The following is a 25,275-nucleotide window of genomic DNA, read 5'->3' as shown; positions in this document are numbered from 1 at the left end:
CATTATTTTATTTACAAGTCATTACTCGAGAATCTCGCAAAGTACCGGCTGGTACAACTGCTTTTCTCGCTCTTTATTTACAGGGTCCCATTTTCGTCCGTGAAAGTTTCTCACGAACCTCATTGCACTCTGTTCATCACCGAAATGTATCAATGTCAAATGTGTCTGTGTAGTGGGATCTTTGATGATTTCCTTCCATGAATTCAGTGGAGCTACCCTGTCAGAGAATCTATAGTCCCATAAAAGATCAGAAAGGGTTTGGCTGGACAAGCCGAAGGGTAAGTTTCTCACGAGGACCAGCTGATAACGTGAAGGAATTCCCATAAAACGCTGTAGAAGATGGTAATTTGGATGGGGATCAAGAAGAGATGTGTCCTTGTAACCTTTGTACCGCTCGAGCTGTCGAAGAATTTCAGATTTCTCTGTGGACTGCTTGAATATGCTGTCAAACGATGATTTATCATGGGCAGCTAAATTAGGGAGCGGTGAAAATTGAGATCCTGGTTCAAGTAGAGGCGATCCCATTCTTTTAAGATGAGTATGCAGTGGTGAAACAAATTCGAGTTTCATGTTAAAGCCGTTCATCACTCTGTTTCTGGTCTCCATGTAATAAATGCAAGCTTGAAGGTGGTTGGGAAACACCAAATAGTAAGCTCCTGAAAATAGCAAGCTGAGTGGGTTACGTGCCTTCACAACGTCAAATCGTAGGCCCTTCGTCAATGGGTTTTTGTATGAGTATAGTCTTTCCCTTGGTATGGGCTGAATATTGTAGAAATCTCTTCTCCCCACATAGGCGTTTCTGCATTCGAACCGTAGAACATTTGATTTGGGTGCCTCGGTAAGCAAAGACGCCACATCATCTCTTGCCAAAAGCGAATTCTTCTGCTTGGGCCCGTTATTCACCAACTCTTCTAGAATGGATGAGCTGCTTTCATTGGGATCAGCTTCATAGAGCCTCCGCATGACCACAGGTATCTTTGCAGGAATTTCCGCTTGTGCCTTCTTCACGAGCGACGCAATGCGCTCAGGGCTGGCCTTTGGCGGTTTCATGACCCTATGTGTGGAGTTGGCTCTAGTTACTGTGTTTGATGTTAGCGCGATAATGTCTTGTTCTGGCACAATAGGGCATTCCCAGCTTCCCGCCACACCACAGAAGAAACGAAGAAGGAAGGAGAAAAAGAAAGTTTAGCTAAATCGGTAAGAATAAGCATCTTCATACTCTTCACCCAAAATAATAAAATAACGGCCCTTTGTACTTACCCTTGGAGTTTCTCGAAAAAGCGTAGCTCCTGCAGAGACGTGCCATGTGCCAGTTATCAAGGTGCACCGTTACAGTAATATCCCAAGACTTCCTCCTCGCAACTATAAAACTGGGGGACTTCCGCCGTTTTATCGAGACTACAATCTTTACTCGCTACGCTCTATTCCAACGCCGTTTAACAAGCTTCAGCTCTCGCTGCTGCTACCCCAAAGCTCGAAATTCTATACTCCAAAAAACCGAAAAGCCTCAACCCACCCACACCTGTTTGTGATCCTCGGAATTATATCATTCCCTTGTATATAGCTTTTTGATCATGTCGTCGGATACCATCTGGTCTTCAAATACGAATCCGACTGTTTCGCCGACGGGTTCCTCGATTCGCCTCCTGGATCAAGTGGAGCCTGATGTTGCCAAGTTTTTGGCTGGTCCCCCGCCTTCAAGTGGACGGAGGTTCTCTTTTGCAGAGACGGGTGAGTTTGAATCAAACTTGTTCGACTTCAAGCAGAACTTCCAGGCCTCCTATGCGGCTTCTACTGGTGGGCCTCATGCTCCCAATGTCTCGAATGTGCAGAATGCGCCACAGACGACAGGGAACGGCAACGCCAACTTCAACAACCAGGCTATCCAGCTCGGAACGGCCTCCATCAGTGGAGGCATTGCAAGCAGGCATCCACCAAAAGAGAGTTTTTTGAACAAATTCGCCTCTGTTGCCGACGCTACTCGTGATATCGAGTTGTCCAACGGCTTGGGCTCGTTGTCCTTGGAAGGCAGCCAAAGAAGGACAAGTTTCAACAATGAACATGTCAATCCTTTGATGTCCTCGCCTCATGGCTCTCTTAGCGAGAATTTGAATATCCCAGCCTCGAGAACCTCGAGACAGCAGTCTATCAGTGAAAAGATCGACAACTACAATAACAGCTCACCTATTCAGAACAGTGCAGCCTTGTCGATTTCTTCAGACTTGAACGCAGGCTCGCAACTGGGCCTCGACCACTCTAAAGCACCTCAAAATGGGCCCAGCTTCTGGAACCCAGCTGCTGCCACCTCATTCACACCATCTTTTGCTCAGAACAACTTTCTCGAGAACTCCGCTTTTGCAAACGGAAACTTGAACAATTATCCTTATAACCGTGGTAACATGCCCGCGATGCCTCCAATCAGCCCACCTCCTTTTATGATGGCTAACCCGGCCCAATTCGCAGAAGGTGGCATGTACGGCTTTATGGGATATCAAGGTGTTCCACAACCAGGGGAGGGCCCTGAGCAAGGCACTGAGAAGCAGACGTCCGATGAAGACAATTCGGCAGATGAGAAGAAAGCGTCAGGTGCTACTTCATCTAAGACCCTGCCTCCTAAAACAGGTGCCATTCCCGGTGTTGGCTTGATGAACCGCCAGGTGCACCCAGGATTTGTGTTCAATCCTTTCAATCCTTACGCAATGTACCCACAAACCCCACCAGCTGGTTCTCCGCCGAACGCTCCTATGGAGAATATCCCTGGTGTTGTTCCGCAAGCTATGCTGCCTGCAGCTTTTGAAGTTGGTATGATGCAACCGCCACCTCCACCACCAAGTGCACCACTGTCTTCTCAAGAAGGAAGAAACTCTGCTCCATCAGGTGGTAAGAGAGGCAAGGCTGGTAAAGGCAATGCAGGCCACGGTAAGGGCGGTAACCATATCTATAGGTCGCCCTTACTAGAGGAGGTGCGCTCCAATTCGAAGAACAAAGACTATTCTTTGAAGGATATATATGGTCATGCTGTGGAGTTCACTATGGATCAGCATGGCTCTAGATTCATCCAACAAAAGTTGCCTCATGCAAGCGAAGAAGAGAAGGAGGTTATCTTCAACGAAATACGCGAGATTTCCTACGACTTGATGACAGACGTTTTCGGGAATTATGTGATACAAAAGTACTTTGAGCATGGATCAGATGTACAGAAGAATGTGCTCCTCGAGTGCATGAAGAACAAGACCTACGAGTTGTCCTTGCAAATGTACGGCTGTCGTGTTGTTCAACGTGCTCTTGAGGCAATCTCATTGAAGGGACAAATTCAAATCGTCGAAGAATTGAGAGACCACGTTCTTGTTTGCGCAAAGGACCAGAATGGTAATCATGTTATCCAGAAATCGATTGAACGGATACCATTCAACTACATCAGATTCATCTTGGACAGTTTGAGCGACCATATCTACCATTTGTCAACTCACCCATATGGATGCAGAGTGATTCAAAGGTTACTTGAGCACTCCGAGGTCGCTGATCAGGAAAAGATCTTAGCTGAATTGAACAAGTTCATCTTCTACCTTATCCAAGATCAATATGGTAACTACGTGATTCAGCACATTCTCGAACGTGGTGATAATGAAGACAGAGAGAAGATTCTTGACGTTGCCCTTGGTTCCATCGTCAATTTCTCGAAACACAAGTTTGCTTCCAACGTTATCGAGAAGTGTATAAAGCACGGAACTATCGAACAGCGCAAGAGAATACTCCATGAGGTTATGCTCGGTAACGAAGATCTTTCCAAAGAGTCTGTCGAAGACGATTCTCCTCTTGCGTTGATGATGAAGGATCAATATGCAAATTACGTGATTCAAAAGTTGGTGGAAGGGTTTGATGCCAAAAGTCAAGAGAAGAAAAATTTGGTAGTGAAGTTACGACAGTACTTGAAACAAATTTCCATGAGGAACAACTACGGCAAACACCTTGCCTCCGTTGAGAAGATGATCATTGTTGCTGAGACTGCTCTTGTTGAAGCCGATCGTAATTAGCAAAACTGGCGCCAACAAATGTGTAAATATTAGCTTTCTCGCACAGTGATTAATCTTCCAACCAAGAATTGATATTTAGTTTATGTATATACAGTTTATTCAATAATTTCGAAGTACGTTATGTCAAAAATCTATCATTTTCCCTACCATATAGACATAAATACGTGGGACAAGGTTTGGCACTATTATAAAACCTATCCAGAAGTACTCGAGTACAAGATTGTTTAAAAAGAATTAAAGGTCAATCATTTTGAAAATCGGCAACAATTGTTCCATACCGGCCCAGCCGTTCCCAGACGCTGACTTGTAGAAAGCACGGATGCTCTTACTTGTCAGACCAAAGGTGGCACTTTGATCTTGGGCCAGGAAAGTAATGAATTCGTTAATCGTAACATTTTTGAGGAGATCCATTTCGGTCCATGAAGCAATCTCGTCTTGCTTCACGCTCAATACCAGATCAGAAGGTGCGCTTTTGATTGCTTGTGAAAGTTCTTTATCGATCCTCGACTTGTACTCCAACAGCTCCTCACTGTCAGAGCTATCAAGCGATGTAGCTTCTGAGCGGCCCTCCACAGAGCTTCCAGCTCCAAAAGACTTTTGCACTTGATTGAGTGACAAAAGAGACGAATAGCTCTCTGTGTGAGTGGCGGTGCTTGAAGACACCGAGTTGAAATTGCCCAACTTAGCAAAGTTATCATTTAAATAGCTCAAATCAGAGCCTATGGATCCACCTGGATGCTTCATGGAGAAGAGCTTGCGGCGTTTAGCCTCGTCCTTCTCGATCATCTCCGATAAAGCCAACAGAGCAGCATCTGCCAAAACCAATGACAAGGTCGTCGAGACTGTTGGAGCTGGAAGACCATGAATGATGTCTTCCTTCAAATGTGGCGGTAGTTCAGCGAAAAGCAAAGCACGAACTTGAGGGTGTTCTGACAACTTCGAGGTCTTGTTGCACGTTAAAAGCACAATGGGCAAGAATGGTGAAAGGTGGGGCAAGAGCTGGAGGAGCTCTGGGGTATTCCCGCTAGCGGTAAAGAAGACCAAGCAATCACGGTCTCTCAATAAACCAAGATCACCGTGCAACGCCTCTGATGGATGTAAGACATCAGCGTCAATAGTCAAGGACTTCAAGGTAGCCACAGTCTTGGTGGCGATCTTGTAAGATTTTCCAATACCACAGCAAACGATCTTGCCGCCCCTTAAGTGGGTTTCATAGAAAATCTTCAATGTGTTGGCCAAGTTAACCTGCGAGAACTCATCCTCATCGAACTGCTTCATAAGACCAGAGACCGCTTTAGATTCATTCAGGAGAGTCCTCCTAACCGACAGTATAGCGTCGCTGGACATCCGCTGGTACTCGGACATTGTGGTTGTTCAGCGAATTCGTAGCGAAAACGAAGATGAGTAAGCCGTGTTCTTATAAAGCGGAAGAACCAGTCGCACGGAAAAACAGATAACGCCGTGCCAATAACACAAAAATGGACGCAAACGAAAAAACTGCTAGAGCAAGAGACTTGCTTGTACGCAAAAGCCGTGGCGTGGGTCGAAGTGCAGTTATATATGACCAGTAACCTCAAATGCGACGATGCGAACCTGGGTAAAAGAAAAAGCAGAGGGCGCAGGGAGGTTACAAAAGCCGTTGAGTATGACGGAATACTGAGGCACAGAAAATCAAACACCGGTGTGGCCCACTCCTGCTTTTTTATGTCCGATATTGCATGTGAAGACGAACAATAGACTTTTTCCTGAGGCCTGGGCTAGGCGGTAGTTTTAGTATAGAGTGTTATTAAAGGGATGTGTAGAAATCCGTTTTTCGGAGACCAGGGCTCTGGACAGGTTATGGTTTATGTGGGCTTGCAGCACCCAATTTTGCATCGCAATTGCACGTAATTGCAGCGTAATTGCAGCAGCGAATTTTCATCACCGAGCATGCACAGTCAGGCTCGCTTATTCTCCACTCATTAAATCCGTGAAACTATGGAGGAATGGTAAATAAAACGGTGTATTGTCGTCAAAAGCTTCGCCAATCAGGTCTGGCCAATCTTTGTAAACGTGCCAGCCACCCCTATGGCATCGCCATTATCCGTTCTTGGCTCTATGCGCTCCCCCTATCTGTAAGATCAATGCGGTGGCTTCGCACTCAATTTGCCTCTTATCAATGAGCAATTTGCAACCGCCCGAAAGCAAGTCTGGCCCAGTTGCACACAAAATCAACGAAAGCAATCGTAAATAAAAACATTGACCTCTCGTCTAAAACTCGAGATAAGCAGCGGTGCGCGAGCTTGATAAATGAATTTAACCTTTGTCTACGTATAAGAGCCAAACTCAATACGTTGGTAGGCTCCGTGGTCCTCACCCGTTGCATAGTCATAACGGGAATTGGTAGCTTGGTTGAATTCTTCTCCGCTACCATTGGTAACGCCTCCCTGTAATTGCTCCAAAAACGAGTTTGTCATGTCAGTGGCAATGACGTCAGGTGCTGACATATTCGGCCCTCCGACGGCGCCGTCTGACGAGTGTGGATTTTCCTTGCCCTGCTTCTTCTGTTGCTCCTGATTCGTCTTGTGTAACTCTAGAGTTCTTTTGCGTATCGATTCGATTTGGCGCACTCGTAATTGCCAATTTGAGACGTATTCTCCGTTGCTGCAATTATGCCAGACCTGTGCAAACTTGTCGGAGATCAAAATGGAGTTTCGGATAAACGTGGGTAATTGTTCCGCTGAGATCAATTTAAAATGAGTCGTTGAAAAAATACCAGGCACCCCGTGGCGCCGGAATGTTTTAACTTTGAATACCTCCGCCTCGACGTTACCCCCTGCTCTCTGAAGTGGCGTATGCGGCGTGATCACAATATTTAGGAAGTTGAACTGTGACTTGATGGTGTTAAAATTGAAGCTGTGGCCTGATTCATCAAAGTAAACATTGACATGATTGTTTCCAATATGTCTCTTTTTGAATGAGTGATACTTGTCGGATGCAACATTCGGCATGAGCGTTGTAACATGAAAAACCGTCTGTGAAATTGTATCACCCCAAATATAAGCATACTCCCCGTCGCTGCCATTTTCCTTATCTAAGCCTCCGACATAGACAGAGTCTGCATCTTTCAAGCGTATAAGCCTTCCAAGCAGGTCAAGGAATCTGTGATAGCTGGCCGATCCAACGGTGTTCCCCAATATTGCCGTTTCATCAGTCTGACCTGACCCTATATATACAATGCCGGCCTTATGAAACGAAACAACAGGAGTTCTATCAAGGGATCCAAGTGCACGTTCTGTGGCTGCATCCTCTAGCAACGGAACAGGCTTCAATTGCTCCTTGACCTCTAAAAAGTTGGTCACTTGCAATAAGAAATATGAATTGAGCACCAATCTCTGGTTTCCATCAGAGTTTGTCGTTGTCTGTAACATTGAGGGATCAAACTGAATACGGAATACGGAGACGCTGGTGGGCCTTCTCACAGTGATCAAAGAATCGCCATTTATGGTGTTTGTCGTGATTGTCATGATAACTGATCCTAAAAGCCAACTGTTAGTAACATCATTGGTCTTTTCGAGGCTCGGCTTTGGAGGGATGACAACTTTGAGCGGGATGTCGCTGCAAGCAAATCGGATGAGGAAGTCTGCCAATGCAATTGTTGGCTCATGTTTGATGTCAGTTTCATCAATTTGATTTGCAAGCACCAAGTTCCTCAATAAAAAGGGACTCAACTTACGCCTGTCGTTGAGATTAATGGTAAGGAATAAACGAGCGATCAATCTATATGATATAAGATAAAGATACTCGTTCATAATAGGTGTGATCGGTGTCAATTGTGTTGAGGCTTTCTGTTCAACTATTGCATCTACTCCGTGTTTCTGCAAAACATCTTCCTGTTCTTTTGACGCTTTACCTTGCGAAATTTGAGCTCTCAACATCGAAGCGTATTGAATGTACTTGAATGCAATTGCGAAGAACCTCTTGTAATCATCAATTGTGAAACTCGAGGTGATTGCTTGCAGGTTGATCAAAGACATCATGAATTCCAACGTTGGAGGACTTGCAAATGAACTCGTGACTCCAGTCTGGAGTTTTGTGAGAATAGCAGTCAAAAATTTCTTAATGGAAAGTGGAATCTCGTAGCAGCAGACATTCAAGATATGGATGCACGGAATTGCGGTCCTCTCGTAAGAGCCCATGGCAAATATAATTGAGCTGACAACTTGATCTTCATCTGCTTTTGTGAAAAGCCCGTGGTAACCAAGTAAAGAAGAAAGAATACGCACCAATGCCACCTGTAGGTCCGACTTGGTGACACTCGTATGCTCAGTTGGGAACGCTTCGGACGTTGGCAAATTGAGCATGAGCTGATCGCAGACAATTTTTTGAAGATCAAGAATATGAGCCTCTTGAGTCTTGAAAAGAGACATGTTACTCAACTGCGAGCAGTAATGAGCCCAAACAAAGGAATAGACCTCCCAATGGTAATAGTTAGTAATAATAAGACGCACGGTATCCACCCAGTGCCCAATATCTAAGGTGGATTGATTCTCGGATCCTTTCGTCTCTGGTAATGAAATCAGTTGCAGAAGTATAATCTTGGTCGGTCTGTCGAGATAGCCCTCAGGAATATATGCAAGGCTCTCTGGATATTCCCACAATATGCTCTTACTTCCATCGAAATTGGGATCAGAAGAAGCTCTTTTGAAAGCACTCGCTAATCCACCCATATCTGTAACCTCTGTAAAATAAACACGTCCTCTGCTTGATACTCTTATTCTGACTAAGCTTCGAAGCAAAGCAATCAGCGCAGATATATGTGCTTGATCAATGCAAAAGCGAAGAAACCTTGTCATGAAGTTATACGTTTCGATTGCATCATCGGGATTCGAAATTGAGGAAGTAATGAAAAATTTTGAGATGGTTTGTGCTAGGCGATCGAAAACCTTTGGATTGAGCGTTCTTTGCAGCTGTGTGCTTCGGTCAGAAACAACACTCAATTGGCGCAGTGAAGTTTGAAAGTATCTTCCAGAGCCTCTTGAGCTAAGCGAGCGCATGCTTTTCTGTCTTTCTGGCTTTGGGGGATCAGGTTTGAACGCTGAGTGAAATACTTCAAATATTTGCTTTACCATTGAGTGATTGGAAAGTGACATGAAGTCATGCAAAAAGTCACCGTAGAGATACTCAATTGTGACGGGATCTTGTTCTTGGAAAGAACGCTCAAGGACATCTAAAATGATGCGGGCGATGCTCGCATCATCAAACAAGGTTAACGACGATTCGTGAGCTTCTTTGATTGTGATCAATACATTCTTTTTGCTTTCTGAAGATGCACCGCTAGCGTAAAAGTGTGCGTTGAGAAGTCTTTGACAATTTCCTTTCCACAGAGAATTGAACACCAGGCAGAGCCTCTCATCCTTGAAATATTCAATTGCAAAAGTAGCAGCATTGTCACTCACAGCTGATGGATGAGTCATGAATAAATCTGCCAATGCGTCCTTGGGGGCAGTGAGGTCTTCTTGAGCGTATCTAGCGTTGAGAGCATCGCAAATAGTGAGCCAATTCTCTGCATCTTGTTCTGTATTAACATCCATGAAGCGAAGAATATTGAAAACAGATCGTGAAGTGGAGTACCACAGGTAGAATGGAAAAAGCTTTGTAAACAAGCTATCGTTAGCGAATGTACTGCCATGCTCGTCCAGGTCGAAAAGTCGACTGAACATACTGAGGAAGGCGGAATTAATGAATGGAATTCTCAAACTCAAAGCGTCAACGATATCATCGTATGCCTGGTCAATCACAAACGTGATATCTGACATCTTTCTGTCCGAACATATTTGTATAAAGACACTTTCAAGAATGCTAATTGCTCCAAGGCAAGACGAAATGTGCAGCATGCCATCAAAAGTTTTGGTTCGTGTCATATCCTGCGATGGGTCTGTATCATTGCTATATTTTATGACATCATTGTTGAAAATCACAGACCCCAACGTTGAGATCACAGGAGTAGGTGATTCAATGCAACACTGTTTGATGAGATCGGAACAAGTCAGTCGTAAATCAATAAATGTGGCATATACGTAGCATAATAGTTTCACCACATCCCGGAACACGTCCTCTGCAGCTGAGATAAGAACAATACTATACTTCACCAAATCAAGATACACTGACACAATTGTCAGATTTTTTGTTTCAAGGCTCAGCCTCACAAGAACGTTCACAATTGAGCTGAATGATTGATCTTCTGTTAATGCGTAATTGAACTGAACGCAATTGGTGATATAGCTAGTGAGATCGATAAGGTTGTGGAACGTTCGATCATCTTTGGAAGGGTCCGGCCCATCTGAGTACTTCTTTGCATGGCCTGCCAAAGCTTTGAAGCAGCGAAATAGGAACTCAGAGAAACTTCCATTCTGATCATAAATGTAAAGGTCGTGTATATCTCTTCCATCATTAGTGAGAGCCTTGAGAGCACTCAAGAACAAGTCAAACTCGTTATCAACTTTTGTCTCGGAAACTTTGCAAAACTCAACAATATCAGAGTAAAACTTGAGTCTGTTGCTCACAGCATCCTCGTCCTGTTGTATGCATTTGACGAGGAGTTTCAATGCCGATCTTCTTACACCACCTGGGTGCTGAGAATCGCATAGATCTCGGGCGAGGTACCAGACCTCAGGAATTGATGATAAGTAGTACTTTTCTAGTGCTTCTGTGATTTGTGTGGCAACCTGTGCCCTTGTAGAAGCGCTTCCAGTTTGAAGTTGCAGTAGGAGCTTTTGCATATCAGCTCCACCACCGACCACTTTGGCGTTGATAACCACAGGTACATTACCCAGGGCAGGTTTGAGCGACCTGGTTATGGATTTGAAGACACTGCCAAAGCCAGACGCTCGGGCATTGGTCTGTTTGGGGTTTGACATTGAAGCACAAGCGATTTAGATAAGATGCACAATGGCAGTAGACAGGTCGCACAGTATCTACGATGCTGATCTAAGATTTGTAGATTAGTCTATAAATGCTGAATAAGAGAATTTTTTTGATTAGCACCAGAAACGATAAAGTCTGTAATACCAAGGCTTTCCACGTAAAAAGGCCCTTTCTTGTCTGAGCTGTTCACGCAAAAGCTCCAAATCTGGCTCTCTGCGTCCAGTGTCGAGATCAAGTTTTCTAGAAGGAATTTGCAAGATCCAGTTTCTCTTCCAGATCTTGTGACCGATGTAAAATACAATCAAAATGACACCTCCCAAATATGACAAGAAGAAATTGTAAGCACTCGACTTGTCGCCCACTGGGAACAATGCGATCCAGAATTGGGCAATCAACACCAAAACGAAGATGGTTCCACCAAGATAAGAGCCAATCACACCGGTTTGAGCAACGAATGTCAATTCGTCGGTACTTCTACCTTGCGTTTTGAGACCTCTTCTGAACCTAATGTGGGCCCAATTGATACTAATCCATGATGCAATGGAACTCAATGCTGAAATACTCATGAGCCAATCGAACACTTCGGCTTCCTTGTTACTGGCAGCGATGAATGCAAGAAGGGCGAAAATGTTGCAAATGATGATGGCAGCCAAAGGTCTGCCCGCTCTGTCAATGTAAGCGCAGAAAGATGGGGCCAAACCTTGTTCAGCCAACGAGGTGAGCGTACGAGACGAAGCATATACTGAGGTAGATGCCACTGAAATAACTGAAATCAAAATGACAGCATTCATAACATGAGGCAATCCGCTAATACCACCACTTTCGATAGCAATGACAAAAGGAGACGCAGTCACATCCACAGATGATGCTCCCAAAAGTCTGTCGGAGTTGTAAGGAACAAGGAAACAAATCAAGGTGAGGGAAACCAAGTAGAACATCAAGATTCTCCAGAACACCTGTTTGATAGCACGGGGCAATGCACGTCTTGGGTTTTCAGATTCAGCTGCAGCTAAACCAACAAGTTCAACACCAGCATAGGCAAAAGCAGCGGTAACGAACACAGAAGCCACACCCTTGAAGCCATTGGCAAAAGCTCCAGGATTGTGCCAGAACTCAGCGCCGTGATGAACTCCGTTTGGAGCGCCGCCCGCAGCAAGAACGATGCTGACAATAATGAATCCGATAACTGCAGTGACCTTGATCAAAGAGAAGATGAATTCGGCTTCTCCGTAGGCTCTCACGCCAATCATATTGATGGAGCAGACGACAATGTAAAATATAAGAACCCAAATGTCGGGATTCACCGAGGTATTCCAGAATTTCATGGTGATAGAGCTACTCACGAGCTCCAATGGGAGTAACACCAAGAATTGGATGAAGTAGTTCCATGCCACAGCAAATCCAACAGAGGGATCAATGAAACGACTGGCATAAAGATTGAAGCCACCGCTGACGGGAAATGCTACAGAGAGCTCTCCCAAACTCTGCATTGTCGTGAAAATAGCCAAACCAGTTATTGTCCAGCCAATCAATATACCACCGGGTCCACCCGTACTAAGAGCCGAGCCGGAACCCACAAAAAGTGCACTTCCAATGGAGGACCCGATCGCAATCATTGTGATATTTCTGGACTTGAGCTTTCTTTGTAGCGGCAGCTTCGACGTTAGAAGATTGGCTCTCTCGATATCCGAAAGATCGGGATCGATGTCATCTTCTACATTAACACGTTTGAATGAGTCTTTGAAGTTCTGCCATCTGCCTGGCTTTTCAGAATTGGCATTATAGGATCTTTGGTGGATCTCATTGTCTGAGAACTTTTCTAGATATGATGAGCTCTCTGCCATCTTGCTATATGGGTTGGAGAATGTCGGAGTCAGTGAAAAAAAGCGAAGAGGAAATTCGCAGCCAATGTCAGTTCCAAGAAAAAGAAATTCGTGACACATCGGAACAAAGCGACATACATCATCTGACAGCCCAGTTCCATTGGATATTCGCTGAAGTTTAATCGGTAAAATCAAACGAATAGGAAAATTCTTTTTGTGATATACTTGTGCTACATTAAGTTCATTCATATGTTTCCTCGCCTTTTCTAGTAAAATTAAGTAGGCTGCGAAAACCGTTGCCGTCATTATCTATCCGTAAATCAAATCCACAAAAAAGCAAAATCCACCGCCCCATGTTACTTGTTGCAAAATCTTTTTGAGCCACCTTGGCCTCATGTTGACAAACATATTGCCACAATTATAACCTTCACTCTCCACGCCGATTCCCCACTTGATGTTCTCTCTCACATTGCAACCATTCCAGAAATTCCACCACTTGTGCCTCTCACAGGGAATGATACGCAATAAGTTTTTCTTCAATGGGCCCTTGGGACCATCGATGTATTTGAAGCCACCGATGAGAGAATGGCTTTGCCTTGGGTCGTCGTTCGCGAGTTTCTTATCGCCCCAGTGGCCTGTAAAGGTCAACCAGTCACCGTAAGTCGCCTCTCTACCCCGATGCTTAGTGTTGGTGTTGTTCTCAGCAGGGTAGACGAATTTGCCATCGTAGGAGTAGGCCAAGTAATTCTTGGTAGGATTCCACAATGGACCTCTATCAGTAAAATCACACAAGATTTCGTATGGCAAATCGTGAGGATGAGTACCCACCGAGACGTAGTTAGCATGAGTGCCTCTGGCTGAGAAAATGATGGGGTGTTTTGGGTCGAGCTCGTACTTCTCGAGGTGCTTGTAGTAGTAGGCGCCACCTCCGCCGTGAGCTGACATCCAAACGATCACGGGCTTACCCTTGTAAAATCTTACCAATGAATGTTCCCAGTCACCCACATGGTTTCCATAAGGGCCCAGCCCCATCACAAACGGACCAAGGTTGAACGAGTAGAAGTAAAACCAGAATGCATCCACCCAGCCGTTTCCTTTGTCCACGATGATCAAAGTGGCTGGTGCATCCTTAATCTCTCCGTTCACCAAGTTTGGCTTATTCTTCACACCCGTGATCCAGTCAGGGTCAGTGTCGAAGTCCTCATCTGCCGTGAGATAAACGGCCGGGCGCTTCGGAAGTTTACTTAACGATGTGATGTTTAGCCTGCCGTTATCAGTACCGGGAATGGTTGTACCGTTCTTGTGAGTAGCATGGAAATGGGTCACATACTCCTTGATGTCGTAGGGCAAGTACCTCTCCTCGGAGTAGAGATGTACAAAAGGAGCATAATCGATCACATATTGTGGTATCTCTCCCTCTTTCAAAGTCTTCTCGTGGCTCTTAGGCAGCTTTAGGATCGGTGGCAAGTCTTTGAAGTGAGTGGGGGACTTTAGTATATTATCTATCTCTATCTTCTCTTCGTCTATCTGATTGAGAATGTAGCTGTCCTCGGCAATCCATTTTGGGAGGGTCGATGCGGATGAAATGGCCATTAAAAGCCAGGTAGCTATAAGCATATTGATTCGAAATTTGGGGTGTGATACGTGTGGTGGAGTAAAGTAAAAGAAGCGAATGATGGTGTTTATATAAGTAGGGGGAAGCCGATAAAGGTCATGCACGATTCCTGTACAATAGGAGTAAACTGTGGGAGGCTCGGCAGCTGGTCCGGATTTGTCGTATAAACTAATAAGCCAATAAGGTTCAGATCTACCAAAAAATACAAACTCGTTTTTGAAGTCAAAAATTTATAAATTTGTTACTTCTTCACCTATGAAAAATTCATGTGATTTATCCCCAATTGTGGCTTCTACATGGGCCCTAAGTTAGAACAATCGGCAACAGAAATTCGCAACCGACCCCTCGATAACGGTATACGATGTGATAACTAAAAAGCAACAGCCAAACTAAAAAATTGAGGAACGAGACTTTTCAACGTTAACGTCTTGAAGTTGATTGGTCCTTCACAATAGCAGCGTTGGATTCACGGCATTAGTTACCACTACTTACGCCTTGACTGGGCCACGACATAGTAGCGAGAAGTATGGTGAACCTGCTACACGAATTTGACCTCATAAAAAGAAAAGCTTGTTACTTGTATGTAAATTTCTATTAGTCGTCGTGGAGCTCGAGGTGATTCGCTTAGAAGACAAACACCTGGTCACCCAACTTAGACACAGGCTTGGCCTTAGGGTAACCCAAGGTCTGAGCAGCCTTCTTGATGGCAGAAACCATCAATGGAGGACCACAGATCAACAAGTTGGTGTCGTCGGTGTTCTTTGGCAAGTGCTCGTCCATAATCTCGGGGGTGACGAAACCAACAGAGCCGTTCCAGTTCTCAGGAGGGTTGTTCAACACGTAGTGGATGAAGAACTGGTCGGGGTTCTCTCTTCTCAACTCCTCCAACTCGGCCTTCAACAAGATGTCCTCCTCAGACACATTAGCGTAAACCAAGTGGATCTTGGTCTTGTCCTCAGGGTTGTTCAAGATGGCAGTCAAGATCTGGTACATTGGAGCGATACCGGTACCGCCTGCAACCATACCAAAAGACTTGGTCATGTTAGGGGTGTAGGTGAAGAAACCCTTGGGGCCTCTGATGTCAATCGACTCGCCAATCTTCTTAGACTCGACGTGCTTGGAGATGTTACCGTTTTCGTAGGTCTTGATCAACAAATCAAACGAGCCCAACTGGTCGTTGTTGGAGATTGGGGTGTACGATCTCACCACCTCCTTGCCGTTGATGACAGCAGAAATGGAGATATGCTGGCCAATAGGCAAGTTCAACTTGTCGGTGGATCTGGGCAAGCCAAACTTGTACACGCAAGAGTTGTGGGAAACACGGTGTTTCTCGATCAAGGGAAATTTCTTGTAATCCTCTGGCGATAAAACCGGAGCGTCCTTCTTCGTTTTCTGAAGAAAATACAAGGCCACGAAAGAGCCAATAATGGCCGCAATCGTGGCAAACACAATCAATGGGTTGGGTTCAGAGTCGGCCATGATGGAGTAGGTGCTGAAAAAGACTGGGTGGTGTTGGGAAATGTCACCTGGTATATAACGCTTGACACCGCGAGAAGAGCCAAATTCATACGCTTAGCGCGGTCCACCTGTCCGTAATATTTTACCCCGTTGGGCTAAACGATCCCCCAGCTCGTCTCACGGAAAATGGCAATTTAAGAGAATATTCAACGTTTCTACGGAATTTACAGATCGTAAAACTCAATATTTGGGGTGAAGAGTAGTCCGGTTCCGGCCTTCGCACTTCCGTAACCAGCCCATGTGAAGAAGCCCTGCAAGCCTCTGAAAAAGCTCCTGCAAGTCTCGGTGAAAGGATCACAGAAGCACGGTGGGGTTAAAACGTGAAATTTAACAGCAATGATGTAGGCTTTGCTAGGTGCTGTGTGTGTCTAATCGGGTCCTGTGATACTAGCTTAAAGTTTTTCATCTTCGTATATGTCCTATTGGACCACTGTTGATGCGCTTACACCGTACCATAATGTAGGCTGCTACTACACTATCCTTGATAATACATTGTCTTCGTTTCTATGCTATTAAAGCTGCCTTGCAGCGGTGATGATCTCTTCCAAATAATACCTTAAGATCCTCTTCTTACTCTTCCTCGCCAATTGACTTCACATTCCATTGGGCACTTATGTCCCAGCGGGAGCCTTTGGCATTGATGCTGACATATTTCACAAACTTCAACACCGATGGATCTCTAAGCATGAGACACAAAGAGTTCCACTTGCATTGGCTGCTGTACAACACACTATCATCGCTGGCATCACCAGCCTTGTAGATAGCTGGATCGTCGTCTTCAAACTCTTCATCTGAATCTCCTCCTGTGGCCATACACAATTCGTAGCCGCCAAATTCACCTGACTCCCAATTCTTTGGGTTGGTGGCCGTTGGTGTGAGTCCGAGAGTGGCTTCGAGGAGAACGTTGAGCTCCCCATTGTGTTCTCTGGCCAAATCCTTCTCTGTCGTAGTCGCCAACATGAAATCTTGGCCAGGTCTGAACTTTCTAGCGAGAATCTGGTCACTGGTAACAGCAAGACTCGTCACATAGGCAAGCCATTTTCTGAATGCAACCGATTTCAAAAATGCCATCACTTCAAGAAGCATCTCGTCTGGACCGTTAGATGTGAGGCGCTTGGTCAAGTCAAAGTTGGGGAGCTCTTGAGGACCAATGTGATTGTTGTGCTTGATGCCCTGTTCGGTTTGGTCAATCTCGCCCTTCCCGTCTATGTACATAAATCTTTGCTTGTGTGGGGGGACTGCGCATTTCCAAGGAAACTGAATCTCCTTTGATGTTTGTGGAACCTTATTGTCGATTTCGAACTTTCTCATCTTCTCCTGGAGGAGATCGGCATACTCAGGTTTCAACACATCCTTGATCTCCACCACGGACTCTTCCACGAAAGTCTGATTTAGCTGATCAAGAGCACCCTTGGTCAAGTAAGTAGGGTTGAGGTATTTTGAGAGGTAGGCCTTCTCACCGTCGTCAAAATTCTTACTGTCCAAGTCCATGGTCTCGTACTTCTTGATTTCTTCAGGATATAGGTCGTTCCTAAAAGGCTTGGGGAAATCAAACTCCTGGAGCTCCTTGCTTTGGAGTTGTTGTAAAGTACTCTTTGCCTCGGTGGCTTCCTGTTCGCCTGGAATGTATCCATCCTCACCTGGTTGTGGAATATGGAACCAGCCTTGGATAGATAATCTTTGCTTGTCCACACGGACTTCTTCAACATCATGGAATGATAAACCAGGTTGTACAGTGAAGAAAGCCATCTGATTAAACTGAGGTACAAGCTTCACCTCATGATCTGTCTCTGGAACATTAGGCACAACAGCAGGGAAGAGGCGCAATCCACCACCGTAATGTGCTTTCCACGTGAACTTGGGGTCGGGCATGTACAAAATGAAACTGACTCTTCTGGAGCCAATGACATCATCATGTGTCAAGAGGTGGCAACCCTTGGTGTAGGTGTTGATGGACATGTCTGTCTTAACACCACTAAGCTTGCCACAACCAGTCACATTGGAAATGAAGTCTCTGAATTCTTCTGAATAGATTGCTGCCCTCAACTTGTATAAAGATGGCAATCTAGACAAGTCATCCCAATTCAATCCAGACAAGTTCGCCAAATCTCCTGACTGGAAAACTTTATAGATATCCGTTTCCTTTTTTGTGAAAGCAATTTCGCCCAAGATTTCCTTTCTCACCGAACGCAACAAATCGTCGTTGATCAATTCTGTAACAGTGCCCCATCTGTATGGCTGTGAGTTGGTGATGTCCAGCTTCAAGTTCTGCTGAAAGTCATTTTCAAATATCTTATTGTTCAAGAAACTCACAATCTCATCGTGAGAGTAGGAAGTATTAAGCTTTTTGTTGGGCTTTTCGGCCACTTCTTCATTTGGACGTTTTTCGACAACCATGGCGTTATTCGGTGTTATCAATTTTTCACCCAGACATCACTCCACATACTAGGCATCAAGATGAGCCATGCATGCAGGCCAGATGAGTCGAGATGGAACTGATAGCGTACTTGTGGAGGAAAATAATCTTCAAAGGGAGCCCTCTTTCCCCGTAACTATGTCTTCTTGTGTGACAAGTTGAATTCTTATCCTGGATTTTACATCGATTTGTTTATTGAATAGACCCCTCTGGACTTTCGCGTGTTTTGCATAATTTTGAGACATTGCGCCAAATATTGAGATATAGTTGAAATCGTAACAAATTGAGTACTTTCAATTTTTATTCAACGAACAAAGTTCCTGAGAGGATGATGGAAAACGATTACAATACCCTACTGAATTTTTTCTTATTCCGATGGCTCGAATAAAACACCATAAATACTAACTGACGACCGTAACATCTATTTCAGAGCATATTGACCTTCTAAAGTATCTCCACAGTGATCAATGCTATAGAAACACCCATCTTTTCAGTCTACTCTCTACCAAACGCTGATTTTTGTGAACCTTCTTTTGACGTCTCGCTTAATGGGTGCAAAAAGTGATATGCGGCGCAAGTTTTCACATATCTCAGATGCAACAAGTGGAGATCTACACGAAGGCATTTGGGAATCTTCCAATCAAATCCTTGCCAAATAGCAAAATACAAGGTACCCATGATGACTTCACTTACCACGAGGCGCCCGAAGAGTCTTCAGAGCCGAGTCACGTGAATGCGTCTAATCGCTTATCGGCAGGATATGAATCATCCGACACAGGACCGACAGGGTCTTGACTCATTTACTGAAAAATTACAAAACCATCCTTCTTTGACTGTATTCCGCTCCAAAATTCTTCACACTCACCAAGATGGGCTCATCATTACCTTCTTCGGCTGCAAGCTCGTATAATTCTGTACTCGATTTCAAGTCGATCTCTACTGGCGGCTGGATCGTCCAGAAGTTTGGCGGTACCTCTGTTGGAAAGTTCCCGGAGAACATTGTCGATGATATAGTCAAGGAATACAGTAAACTGCATCGTGTCGCTGTTGTTTGTTCTGCCAGATCTTCCAACACGAAAAGTGAAGGTACTACTTCAAGGCTTCTCAGAGCGGCGGACTTGGCTACCGAGATGGGAGACTACGACAGCCTATTGAAAGTTATCGAGGACGATCACGTCAACAACGCTAAGGAAAAAGTGAAAGACTCGAATCTCCAAAATAAATTGATCGAAGACTCCAAATTAGAAGTCGCCAGAGCTAAGGAACTTTTGCATGCATCTCAAATCATCGGCGAGATTAGTCCAAGAACGTTAGACAGTCTCATGTCCGTGGGCGAAAAATTGTCCTGTCTTTTTATTGCAGCATTGATGAAAGATCATGGACTCAATTCTGCTTATGTGGACTTGTCCCATATTATCCCTCTTGACTACGATATCTCAAAGGGCTTTGACGACTCATTCTACCTGTTCCTCGTTGGTGAACTCGCCAAAATTGCCCTCTCTCAAGGTGAGAATGTCATTCCAGTTTTCACTGGGTACTTTGGCGTGGTTCCAGGTGGTCTTCTTAATGGTATTGGCCGTGGCTACACTGACTTGTGCGCCGCATTGATCGCTGTTGGTGTTCAGGCTGATGAGCTTCAAATCTGGAAAGAGGTGGATGGCATTTTCACAGCCGACCCCCGTAAAGTACCAAGAGCCAGACTTCTCGATTCCGTCACACCAGATGAAGCTGCCGAATTGACCTACTATGGTTCCGAGGTGATCCACCCATTCACTATGGAGCAGGTGATCAAGGCCAAAATCCCAATCAGAATAAAAAATGTCATGAAGCCTTCCGGAAAAGGTACTATCATCTACCCTGACAATATAGGCAGAAGAGGCGAAGCTACGCCGCCCCACCCACCAGCTGCTTACGAGACGCTTCCTAATTCTTACATCCAAACGCATAAAAAGAGATCTGCCACTGCCATCACTGCTAAGCAGAACATTGTCGTCATTAACGTTCATTCCAACAAGAAAACGCTATCTCACGGTTTCTTGGCTCACATCTTCACAACCTTGGACAAGTACAGATTGGTGGTGGACTTGATCTCCACTTCTGAGGTGCACGTCTCTATGGCCATGCAGCTTCAAAGTGAAGAGGAGCACAACCTCAAAGAGGCATTGAAGGATTTGAGGAAAATGGGTACAGTGGACGTCACCAGAGAGATGACCATTGTGTCTCTTGTTGGTAAGCAGATGGTGAACTTCATTGGTATTGCCGGTAACATGTTCAAGGTTCTCGCCGATGAGCGTATTAATATCGAAATGATCAGTCAAGGTGCTAATGAGATCAACATCTCTGCTGTTATCAATGCTAAGGATACTATCAGAGCTTTGCAATCTATTCATGCTAAGTTATTGGAAGGAAACTTTGGTTTCGAGGAAACGGAGTCCGCCACCGACATAAGGTTGTCAGCCTTGAAGGCACAAAGCTAGTCATACACATAATTACATAAATCAATTCACTAGATATCGAAATCACCGGACTCGGAGTTGCGCTGGCCAGAGCCCTTACCCAGTGCGTTTTTGTTTTCTTCAATCAAGCCCTCAAAGTCGCCAACCATGTTGCCCAACAACTCAGAGGCCAACTTGTGGTAGGCTAATTGCGCCTTGATCAATTCCAAAAGCTCTTCGAGAGGCTTGGCGTGCTCCAAGACATTTTGCATGACACTGATACCGTCCTCTACTGTGTTTGCAAACTCGTCCTCTGCGTTTTCCATGGCGACTCTATATTGAGGCTCCTTGGAAGGATTCGTGCAGTTAGTCAAAGCTTGCCTAGCCAAATCATAGTCTATTCTCTTTTGCTCGACCTTTTTCTGGATGTTCGAGCTCTGAGAAAGCAATGATCTCAACGTCGAGGTCAATGGCTTGTTGAACTTGTTTTTGATCAACTGATCTTGACCGAGTCTAGCATTGGCGATTTTGTTCAAGTTGCCGGAGTACAAGTCTAAAGCTTTGATCAAGGGGTCCTGGTCTTTGCTTGTCGAAGATGTCAAGACAGAACCATCCGTGGCACGGGCGAGAGCATGATACAACGTCTTGGGAGGCTTGAACTCGCCATGGTCAGAATTGATCAATGCAGCCTGTGCTTCGGCTGGAGTGGTTGCCTTGGACAAGTTGGACACTCTGTTTGTAATGTTCTTGCTGAAATCAGTGAATGATTCTTGCAAGTTGGTAGGGTAGTCATATGACTCCGACTCATAATTGTGGGTGATTTTCAAAACATTTCTGTACAACTTCTCGACATTGTTACACTTGTCAGCCAATTCACGATACTCCTCGGGTAATTGACTGATTTCGTCAACATTAACCTTGCCCATTCTCTCCTGGACCATTCTGGAAGTCCTTTGAGCGAAGGGCATGAATTCATTGTTGAATTCGGTAGAGACCTTGTCACCAAGGTCCTTCAAGTTGTTGGTGAAGCTGGAGAAATTGAAAGACATGTTACTGGTCTTTGGTGCTTATTTCAGTGGAAGATTGGAGTCTTTGCTGATGTCACTACTAGAAACTCAAGGGGGTGAATATGCACTCTTGGACCACATAGCCCTCCAGACAATGCATTCCTTTGACACTTCAAAATTGTCATAGATTGAATTATTAATACTTCAAGCCCTTTTGAAAAAACTCGTATATAGCCTTAGAAAATCTCTGCGCTCCCTCACGGAGTTCATGGTCTGACGCTGCAACCGCGTAAGTCAACCTGAAGAAATTGCCTCTTGGCTCGCTGAACTTCTTATCAATGGCCATATTGAGGCCAGTGACAACCTTGACGCCTATTGCACGGAACTTGAATTGTAATAACTTCATTTTGTCAGGCACATTTGTTCCCTCAGGGAAATTGACAATCACACTTGCAAACATTCCCGCCCGCGGATCAATAATGTCAAAATAACCGTTCTTATAAGCATCCAGATCATAGAGCCCACCGAGAAGAACATTTCTTCGGTTAATGTAGGCGAGCCTAATTTTGAGGACCCATTTGAGCCAGCCCTCAACACCACCAAAGCTTTGTTCGATCACATTGTTGACCAAGAGTTGAGACGTACCGGATGACGATCTAGTCACGACATTGGCATAATTAGAGATTGCACGGATGACATCCTTGTGGCCCACAATGAAACCAAGTCTTAATCCAGGAGCAAAAAGCTTTGAAAACGTCTCAATACGAAGAACTCTTCCCGAGGTGTCAAAAGTGAGATAAGAGGGCATTAAGTGGTTTTCCAAAAAGTCCTCGATGGTTAGGAAGTCAGTCATTTTTGCTAATCCATCCGGACTAGAGAATGGCGGCAATGTCAAATATCCGTAAGGATCATCTTCAATGATGGCAAAATCGTACTTTTCAGCCAAATTATAAACCCGCTGACGGAACTTCACGGACTGGGTAAATCCAGTGGGGTTCTGACCCGAGGCGATGGTGTACAAAGCTTTTGGCTTCTTACCTGTATGTTCTGGCTGGAGCTGGTCCCAGTTTTCCAACAAATTGATCAAATAATCAATATCTAATCCATTACTCTTGTCAGGGGTACTGTCAAGATCCAACTTCAAGGGCACAGGGATTGCACCAGCATTGTTGATGTTTTGCAAAAAGGGAGTGAACGTGAACTCTTCAACTAGAATAATATCACCAGGGTCTAAAAACGCATCTGCAGCTTTGTTAAGGCCGTCACCAGCTCCGTTAGAAAGAATAGTCGTCCAATCTTCGTACTTGGGAGGGTGTGCTTTCTTGATAAGATCTCTTGTAAACTGAAGAAGTTGAGGAATTCCTTCTACCTCGGAGTACTGCAACCCACGACTCAAGTCTATAAGTTTCAGATCTTGTGATTTTTTGGGGATTATAACGTGGTTCTTGGACTCACCAGTGGTAGTTAACCTTTTTAAGGAGTCCTCTACCCCAGAACCACTAGAGTTCAAATTCTCTAATGAAATATTGCCTAGAGGCAACAGCAATGACTTTTGGAAAGGATAGTCCACCACATTTACTTGCAACAGCTCAATTGGAAAGAACCCGGCGTTAGGCATGCCAGCATCAAGCCACAAAGGGTCTGGGTGTGGCTCAAATCCTTCCGGAGCATCATCCGTGTCGAACAAAGCAAAATGGAGTCTCCGTCTAGAGTTCGCCCGTTGAGAAATCAAATGTGCCATCGCAAACGTGAAGAATAGCCTCAATTGAAAAAGAAGTGGTTGTTGCTCAAATTCCTCCCAAAGCGGTCGCTTACTGATGCAGCATGCGAGGCACTGATAAGGGCGCGCCTTCCACACTAATTTTTGAATCCACAGCGGTGCGATTTCTAATCAGGAGGTACCTGCCAGTACTTGGAGTCCCCTTTTTCTTTTGGGAAATTGCGTCTAAGTCATTTCTTCGTCGATGATTTCATCCCCAAGATAAGAATCTGAAGAGCATGCTTTGTATTCATCGATAGTTTGACGCACTGTCTCTTTGCACTCTTCAAACGCATCCAATACTTCTTGCCTCTCCGAGGCATCATTGGATGTAGTGTAGAAATTGATATAAGCTGCACGCTTAGCCAATAAATCATACTGCTTGACTGTTTTACTGAGTAGATGCACGATCGAAGTATTGTTAGACACCTGGAACCCGCTTAAGCGCTTCTCCTGCTGACTTGTAAATGCCGATTGCTTGCCATTGACGACGCTAATCGAGCTAGGAGTCCATGGTACAAAGGAAAGTCGCTGTTGAGCCTTAAGGATGCCTCTTCTAATCTCCTTTTGATTAAGATTCTTTCCGATCACGTAGTCAAGCACACTGATGTACTTGAGGGGCTCTTTGTAGGAATTGAGCTTATACTTATCGTTCAAAAGCTCGAGTATAATGTCATATTCATTGAGGCTCACGTAATTTTGACTAGGAACAACATTGGGTATGTTGGAGTATGGAGCGATGGATGTCAGGAGGAACTTAAGTTCAGGTGTTGGAACGACGGTCGAGATGATCGACTCGTAGGAGCTGTACATGTAGCTAGGAAACCTGAGCGGATTGGTGATACCAGCTGCGACATATGCTATTAGCTTGTTAGCACTCTCGAAAGCAGTTGAGGGGCTCAAGTTTCGTTCTAACCCTGATCCGATAAAAGTATTGCCCAAGGCATTCAATGAATCATTATCGAACACAAAAGTCGCATCACCGAAGTCAATTAATCTTCTGAGAGTGAGCATTGTATTGTAAGGCTGGACCACAACATCAGATGTTTTGTCGTTAGACGGAAAGACAGAGAAAGTGCTAACAATTTTCTTGCTGCCATATCTATCATTTAATAGTTCAAGTAACAAGCTTCCAACTCCAGAGCCAGTACCACCTGCAACACTATGCATGAGCTGGAAGGCCGATGGGTTATCGCACTTGTCCAACTCTCTGTCTATCAAGTTCATCATCTCTTCTTCGTGATTTCTGCCGTAAACATAGCCGTGTTGCCAGTTGTTGGCTGCACCACTTCCAGTCTCACTAAGGTGAATATTTCGAGGATTAAACATGGGAAGCTTCGAGGTGGCTTTGTTCACCACCGATGGTTCGAGGTCTATTAGTATGGATCTTGGGGTAAACTTGTTCTGCTCGCTTAGGGTGAAGAACGAGTCCATCACGTCAGGTCTCTGACTTTGTGGCTTCTTTGAGAATTCTGGACTGTCGCTTTCAAACGCAAGCTCATCACTGATATAAGGTTGTGGTGTTCCGTCTGGTGCAATGCCATGATCTAGGGCCAATTGTCTCCAGTATTCTAGACCAACCTGATTACCACACTGGCCAGCCTGAATTGTTATTATTTCTCTGATTGTTAGTTTCCGTTATTTCGTTGTTATTATTTTGTACATACCCTGGCATGGTGTTTCTTGAATGTGATGGAACGCGGTGATGTTTTGAATCTGCGCGCTCGAAAGTAGGTGAGTTAGTTGTAGTGGTTTTCGAGAA

At 44.8% G+C, this 25,275-nt stretch overlaps 10 protein-coding genes across 10 annotated transcripts; 2 read left to right on the top strand and 8 right to left on the bottom strand.

Moving 5' to 3' along the window:
• Positions 1-21: 21 nt before the first annotated feature.
• On the bottom strand, positions 22-1,050 carry C7M61_000370 (uncharacterized protein; the record flags this gene model as incomplete). The annotated part of the gene is made up of 1 exon (XM_024855820.1): positions 22-1,050. One exon carries the CDS (start codon positions 1,048-1,050, stop codon positions 22-24), a length of 1,029 nt encoding a protein of 342 aa, XP_024715419.1.
• Positions 1,051-1,574: 524 nt separating this feature from the next.
• On the top strand, positions 1,575-4,034 carry PUF3 (mRNA-binding protein; the record flags this gene model as incomplete). Its single annotated transcript, XM_024855819.1, has 1 exon — positions 1,575-4,034. One exon carries the CDS (start codon positions 1,575-1,577, stop codon positions 4,032-4,034), a length of 2,460 nt encoding a protein of 819 aa, XP_024715418.1.
• Positions 4,035-4,268: 234 nt separating this feature from the next.
• C7M61_000368 (uncharacterized protein) lies at positions 4,269-5,399 on the bottom strand (the record flags this gene model as incomplete). The annotated part of the gene is made up of 1 exon (XM_024855818.1): positions 4,269-5,399. One exon carries the CDS (start codon positions 5,397-5,399, stop codon positions 4,269-4,271), a length of 1,131 nt encoding a protein of 376 aa, XP_024715417.1.
• Positions 5,400-6,340: 941 nt separating this feature from the next.
• On the bottom strand, positions 6,341-14,380 carry C7M61_000367 (uncharacterized protein; the record flags this gene model as incomplete). The annotated part of the gene is made up of 3 exons (XM_024855817.1): positions 6,341-10,865; positions 11,085-12,784; positions 13,124-14,380. The coding sequence occupies 3 exons, from the start codon at positions 14,378-14,380 to the stop codon at positions 6,341-6,343; spliced, it is 7,482 nt and encodes a 2,493-aa protein (XP_024715416.1).
• Positions 14,381-15,002: 622 nt separating this feature from the next.
• Positions 15,003-15,857, bottom strand: CBR1 (Cbr1p; the record flags this gene model as incomplete). The annotated part of the gene is made up of 1 exon (XM_024855816.1): positions 15,003-15,857. The coding sequence occupies one exon, from the start codon at positions 15,855-15,857 to the stop codon at positions 15,003-15,005; it is 855 nt and encodes a 284-aa protein (XP_024715415.1).
• Positions 15,858-16,466: 609 nt separating this feature from the next.
• OFD1 (oxidative DNA demethylase) lies at positions 16,467-18,293 on the bottom strand (the record flags this gene model as incomplete). Its single annotated transcript, XM_024855815.1, has 1 exon — positions 16,467-18,293. One exon carries the CDS (start codon positions 18,291-18,293, stop codon positions 16,467-16,469), a length of 1,827 nt encoding a protein of 608 aa, XP_024715414.1.
• Positions 18,294-19,181: 888 nt separating this feature from the next.
• Positions 19,182-20,789, top strand: HOM3 (aspartate kinase; the record flags this gene model as incomplete). Its single annotated transcript, XM_024855814.1, has 1 exon — positions 19,182-20,789. The coding sequence occupies one exon, from the start codon at positions 19,182-19,184 to the stop codon at positions 20,787-20,789; it is 1,608 nt and encodes a 535-aa protein (XP_024715413.1).
• Positions 20,790-20,818: 29 nt separating this feature from the next.
• Positions 20,819-21,796, bottom strand: GVP36 (Gvp36p; the record flags this gene model as incomplete). The annotated part of the gene is made up of 1 exon (XM_024855813.1): positions 20,819-21,796. One exon carries the CDS (start codon positions 21,794-21,796, stop codon positions 20,819-20,821), a length of 978 nt encoding a protein of 325 aa, XP_024715412.1.
• A 154-nt stretch (positions 21,797-21,950) lies between these two features.
• Positions 21,951-23,495, bottom strand: ARO9 (aromatic-amino-acid:2-oxoglutarate transaminase; the record flags this gene model as incomplete). Its single annotated transcript, XM_024855812.1, has 1 exon — positions 21,951-23,495. The coding sequence occupies one exon, from the start codon at positions 23,493-23,495 to the stop codon at positions 21,951-21,953; it is 1,545 nt and encodes a 514-aa protein (XP_024715411.1).
• A 204-nt stretch (positions 23,496-23,699) lies between these two features.
• On the bottom strand, positions 23,700-25,188 carry TUB4 (gamma-tubulin; the record flags this gene model as incomplete). The annotated part of the gene is made up of 2 exons (XM_024855811.1): positions 23,700-25,134; positions 25,181-25,188. The coding sequence occupies 2 exons, from the start codon at positions 25,186-25,188 to the stop codon at positions 23,700-23,702; spliced, it is 1,443 nt and encodes a 480-aa protein (XP_024715410.1).
• Positions 25,189-25,275: the final 87 nt, after the last annotated feature.

The sequence above is a fragment of the Candidozyma pseudohaemuli genome (genome assembly GCF_003013735.1).
Source record: "Candidozyma pseudohaemuli strain B12108 chromosome Unknown scaffold00001, whole genome shotgun sequence".
NCBI lineage: Eukaryota > Fungi > Ascomycota > Pichiomycetes > Serinales > Metschnikowiaceae > Candidozyma > Candidozyma pseudohaemuli.
Note: the sequence above shows the minus strand (reverse complement) of the source record. Positions and strands in the feature narration are given on the sequence as shown.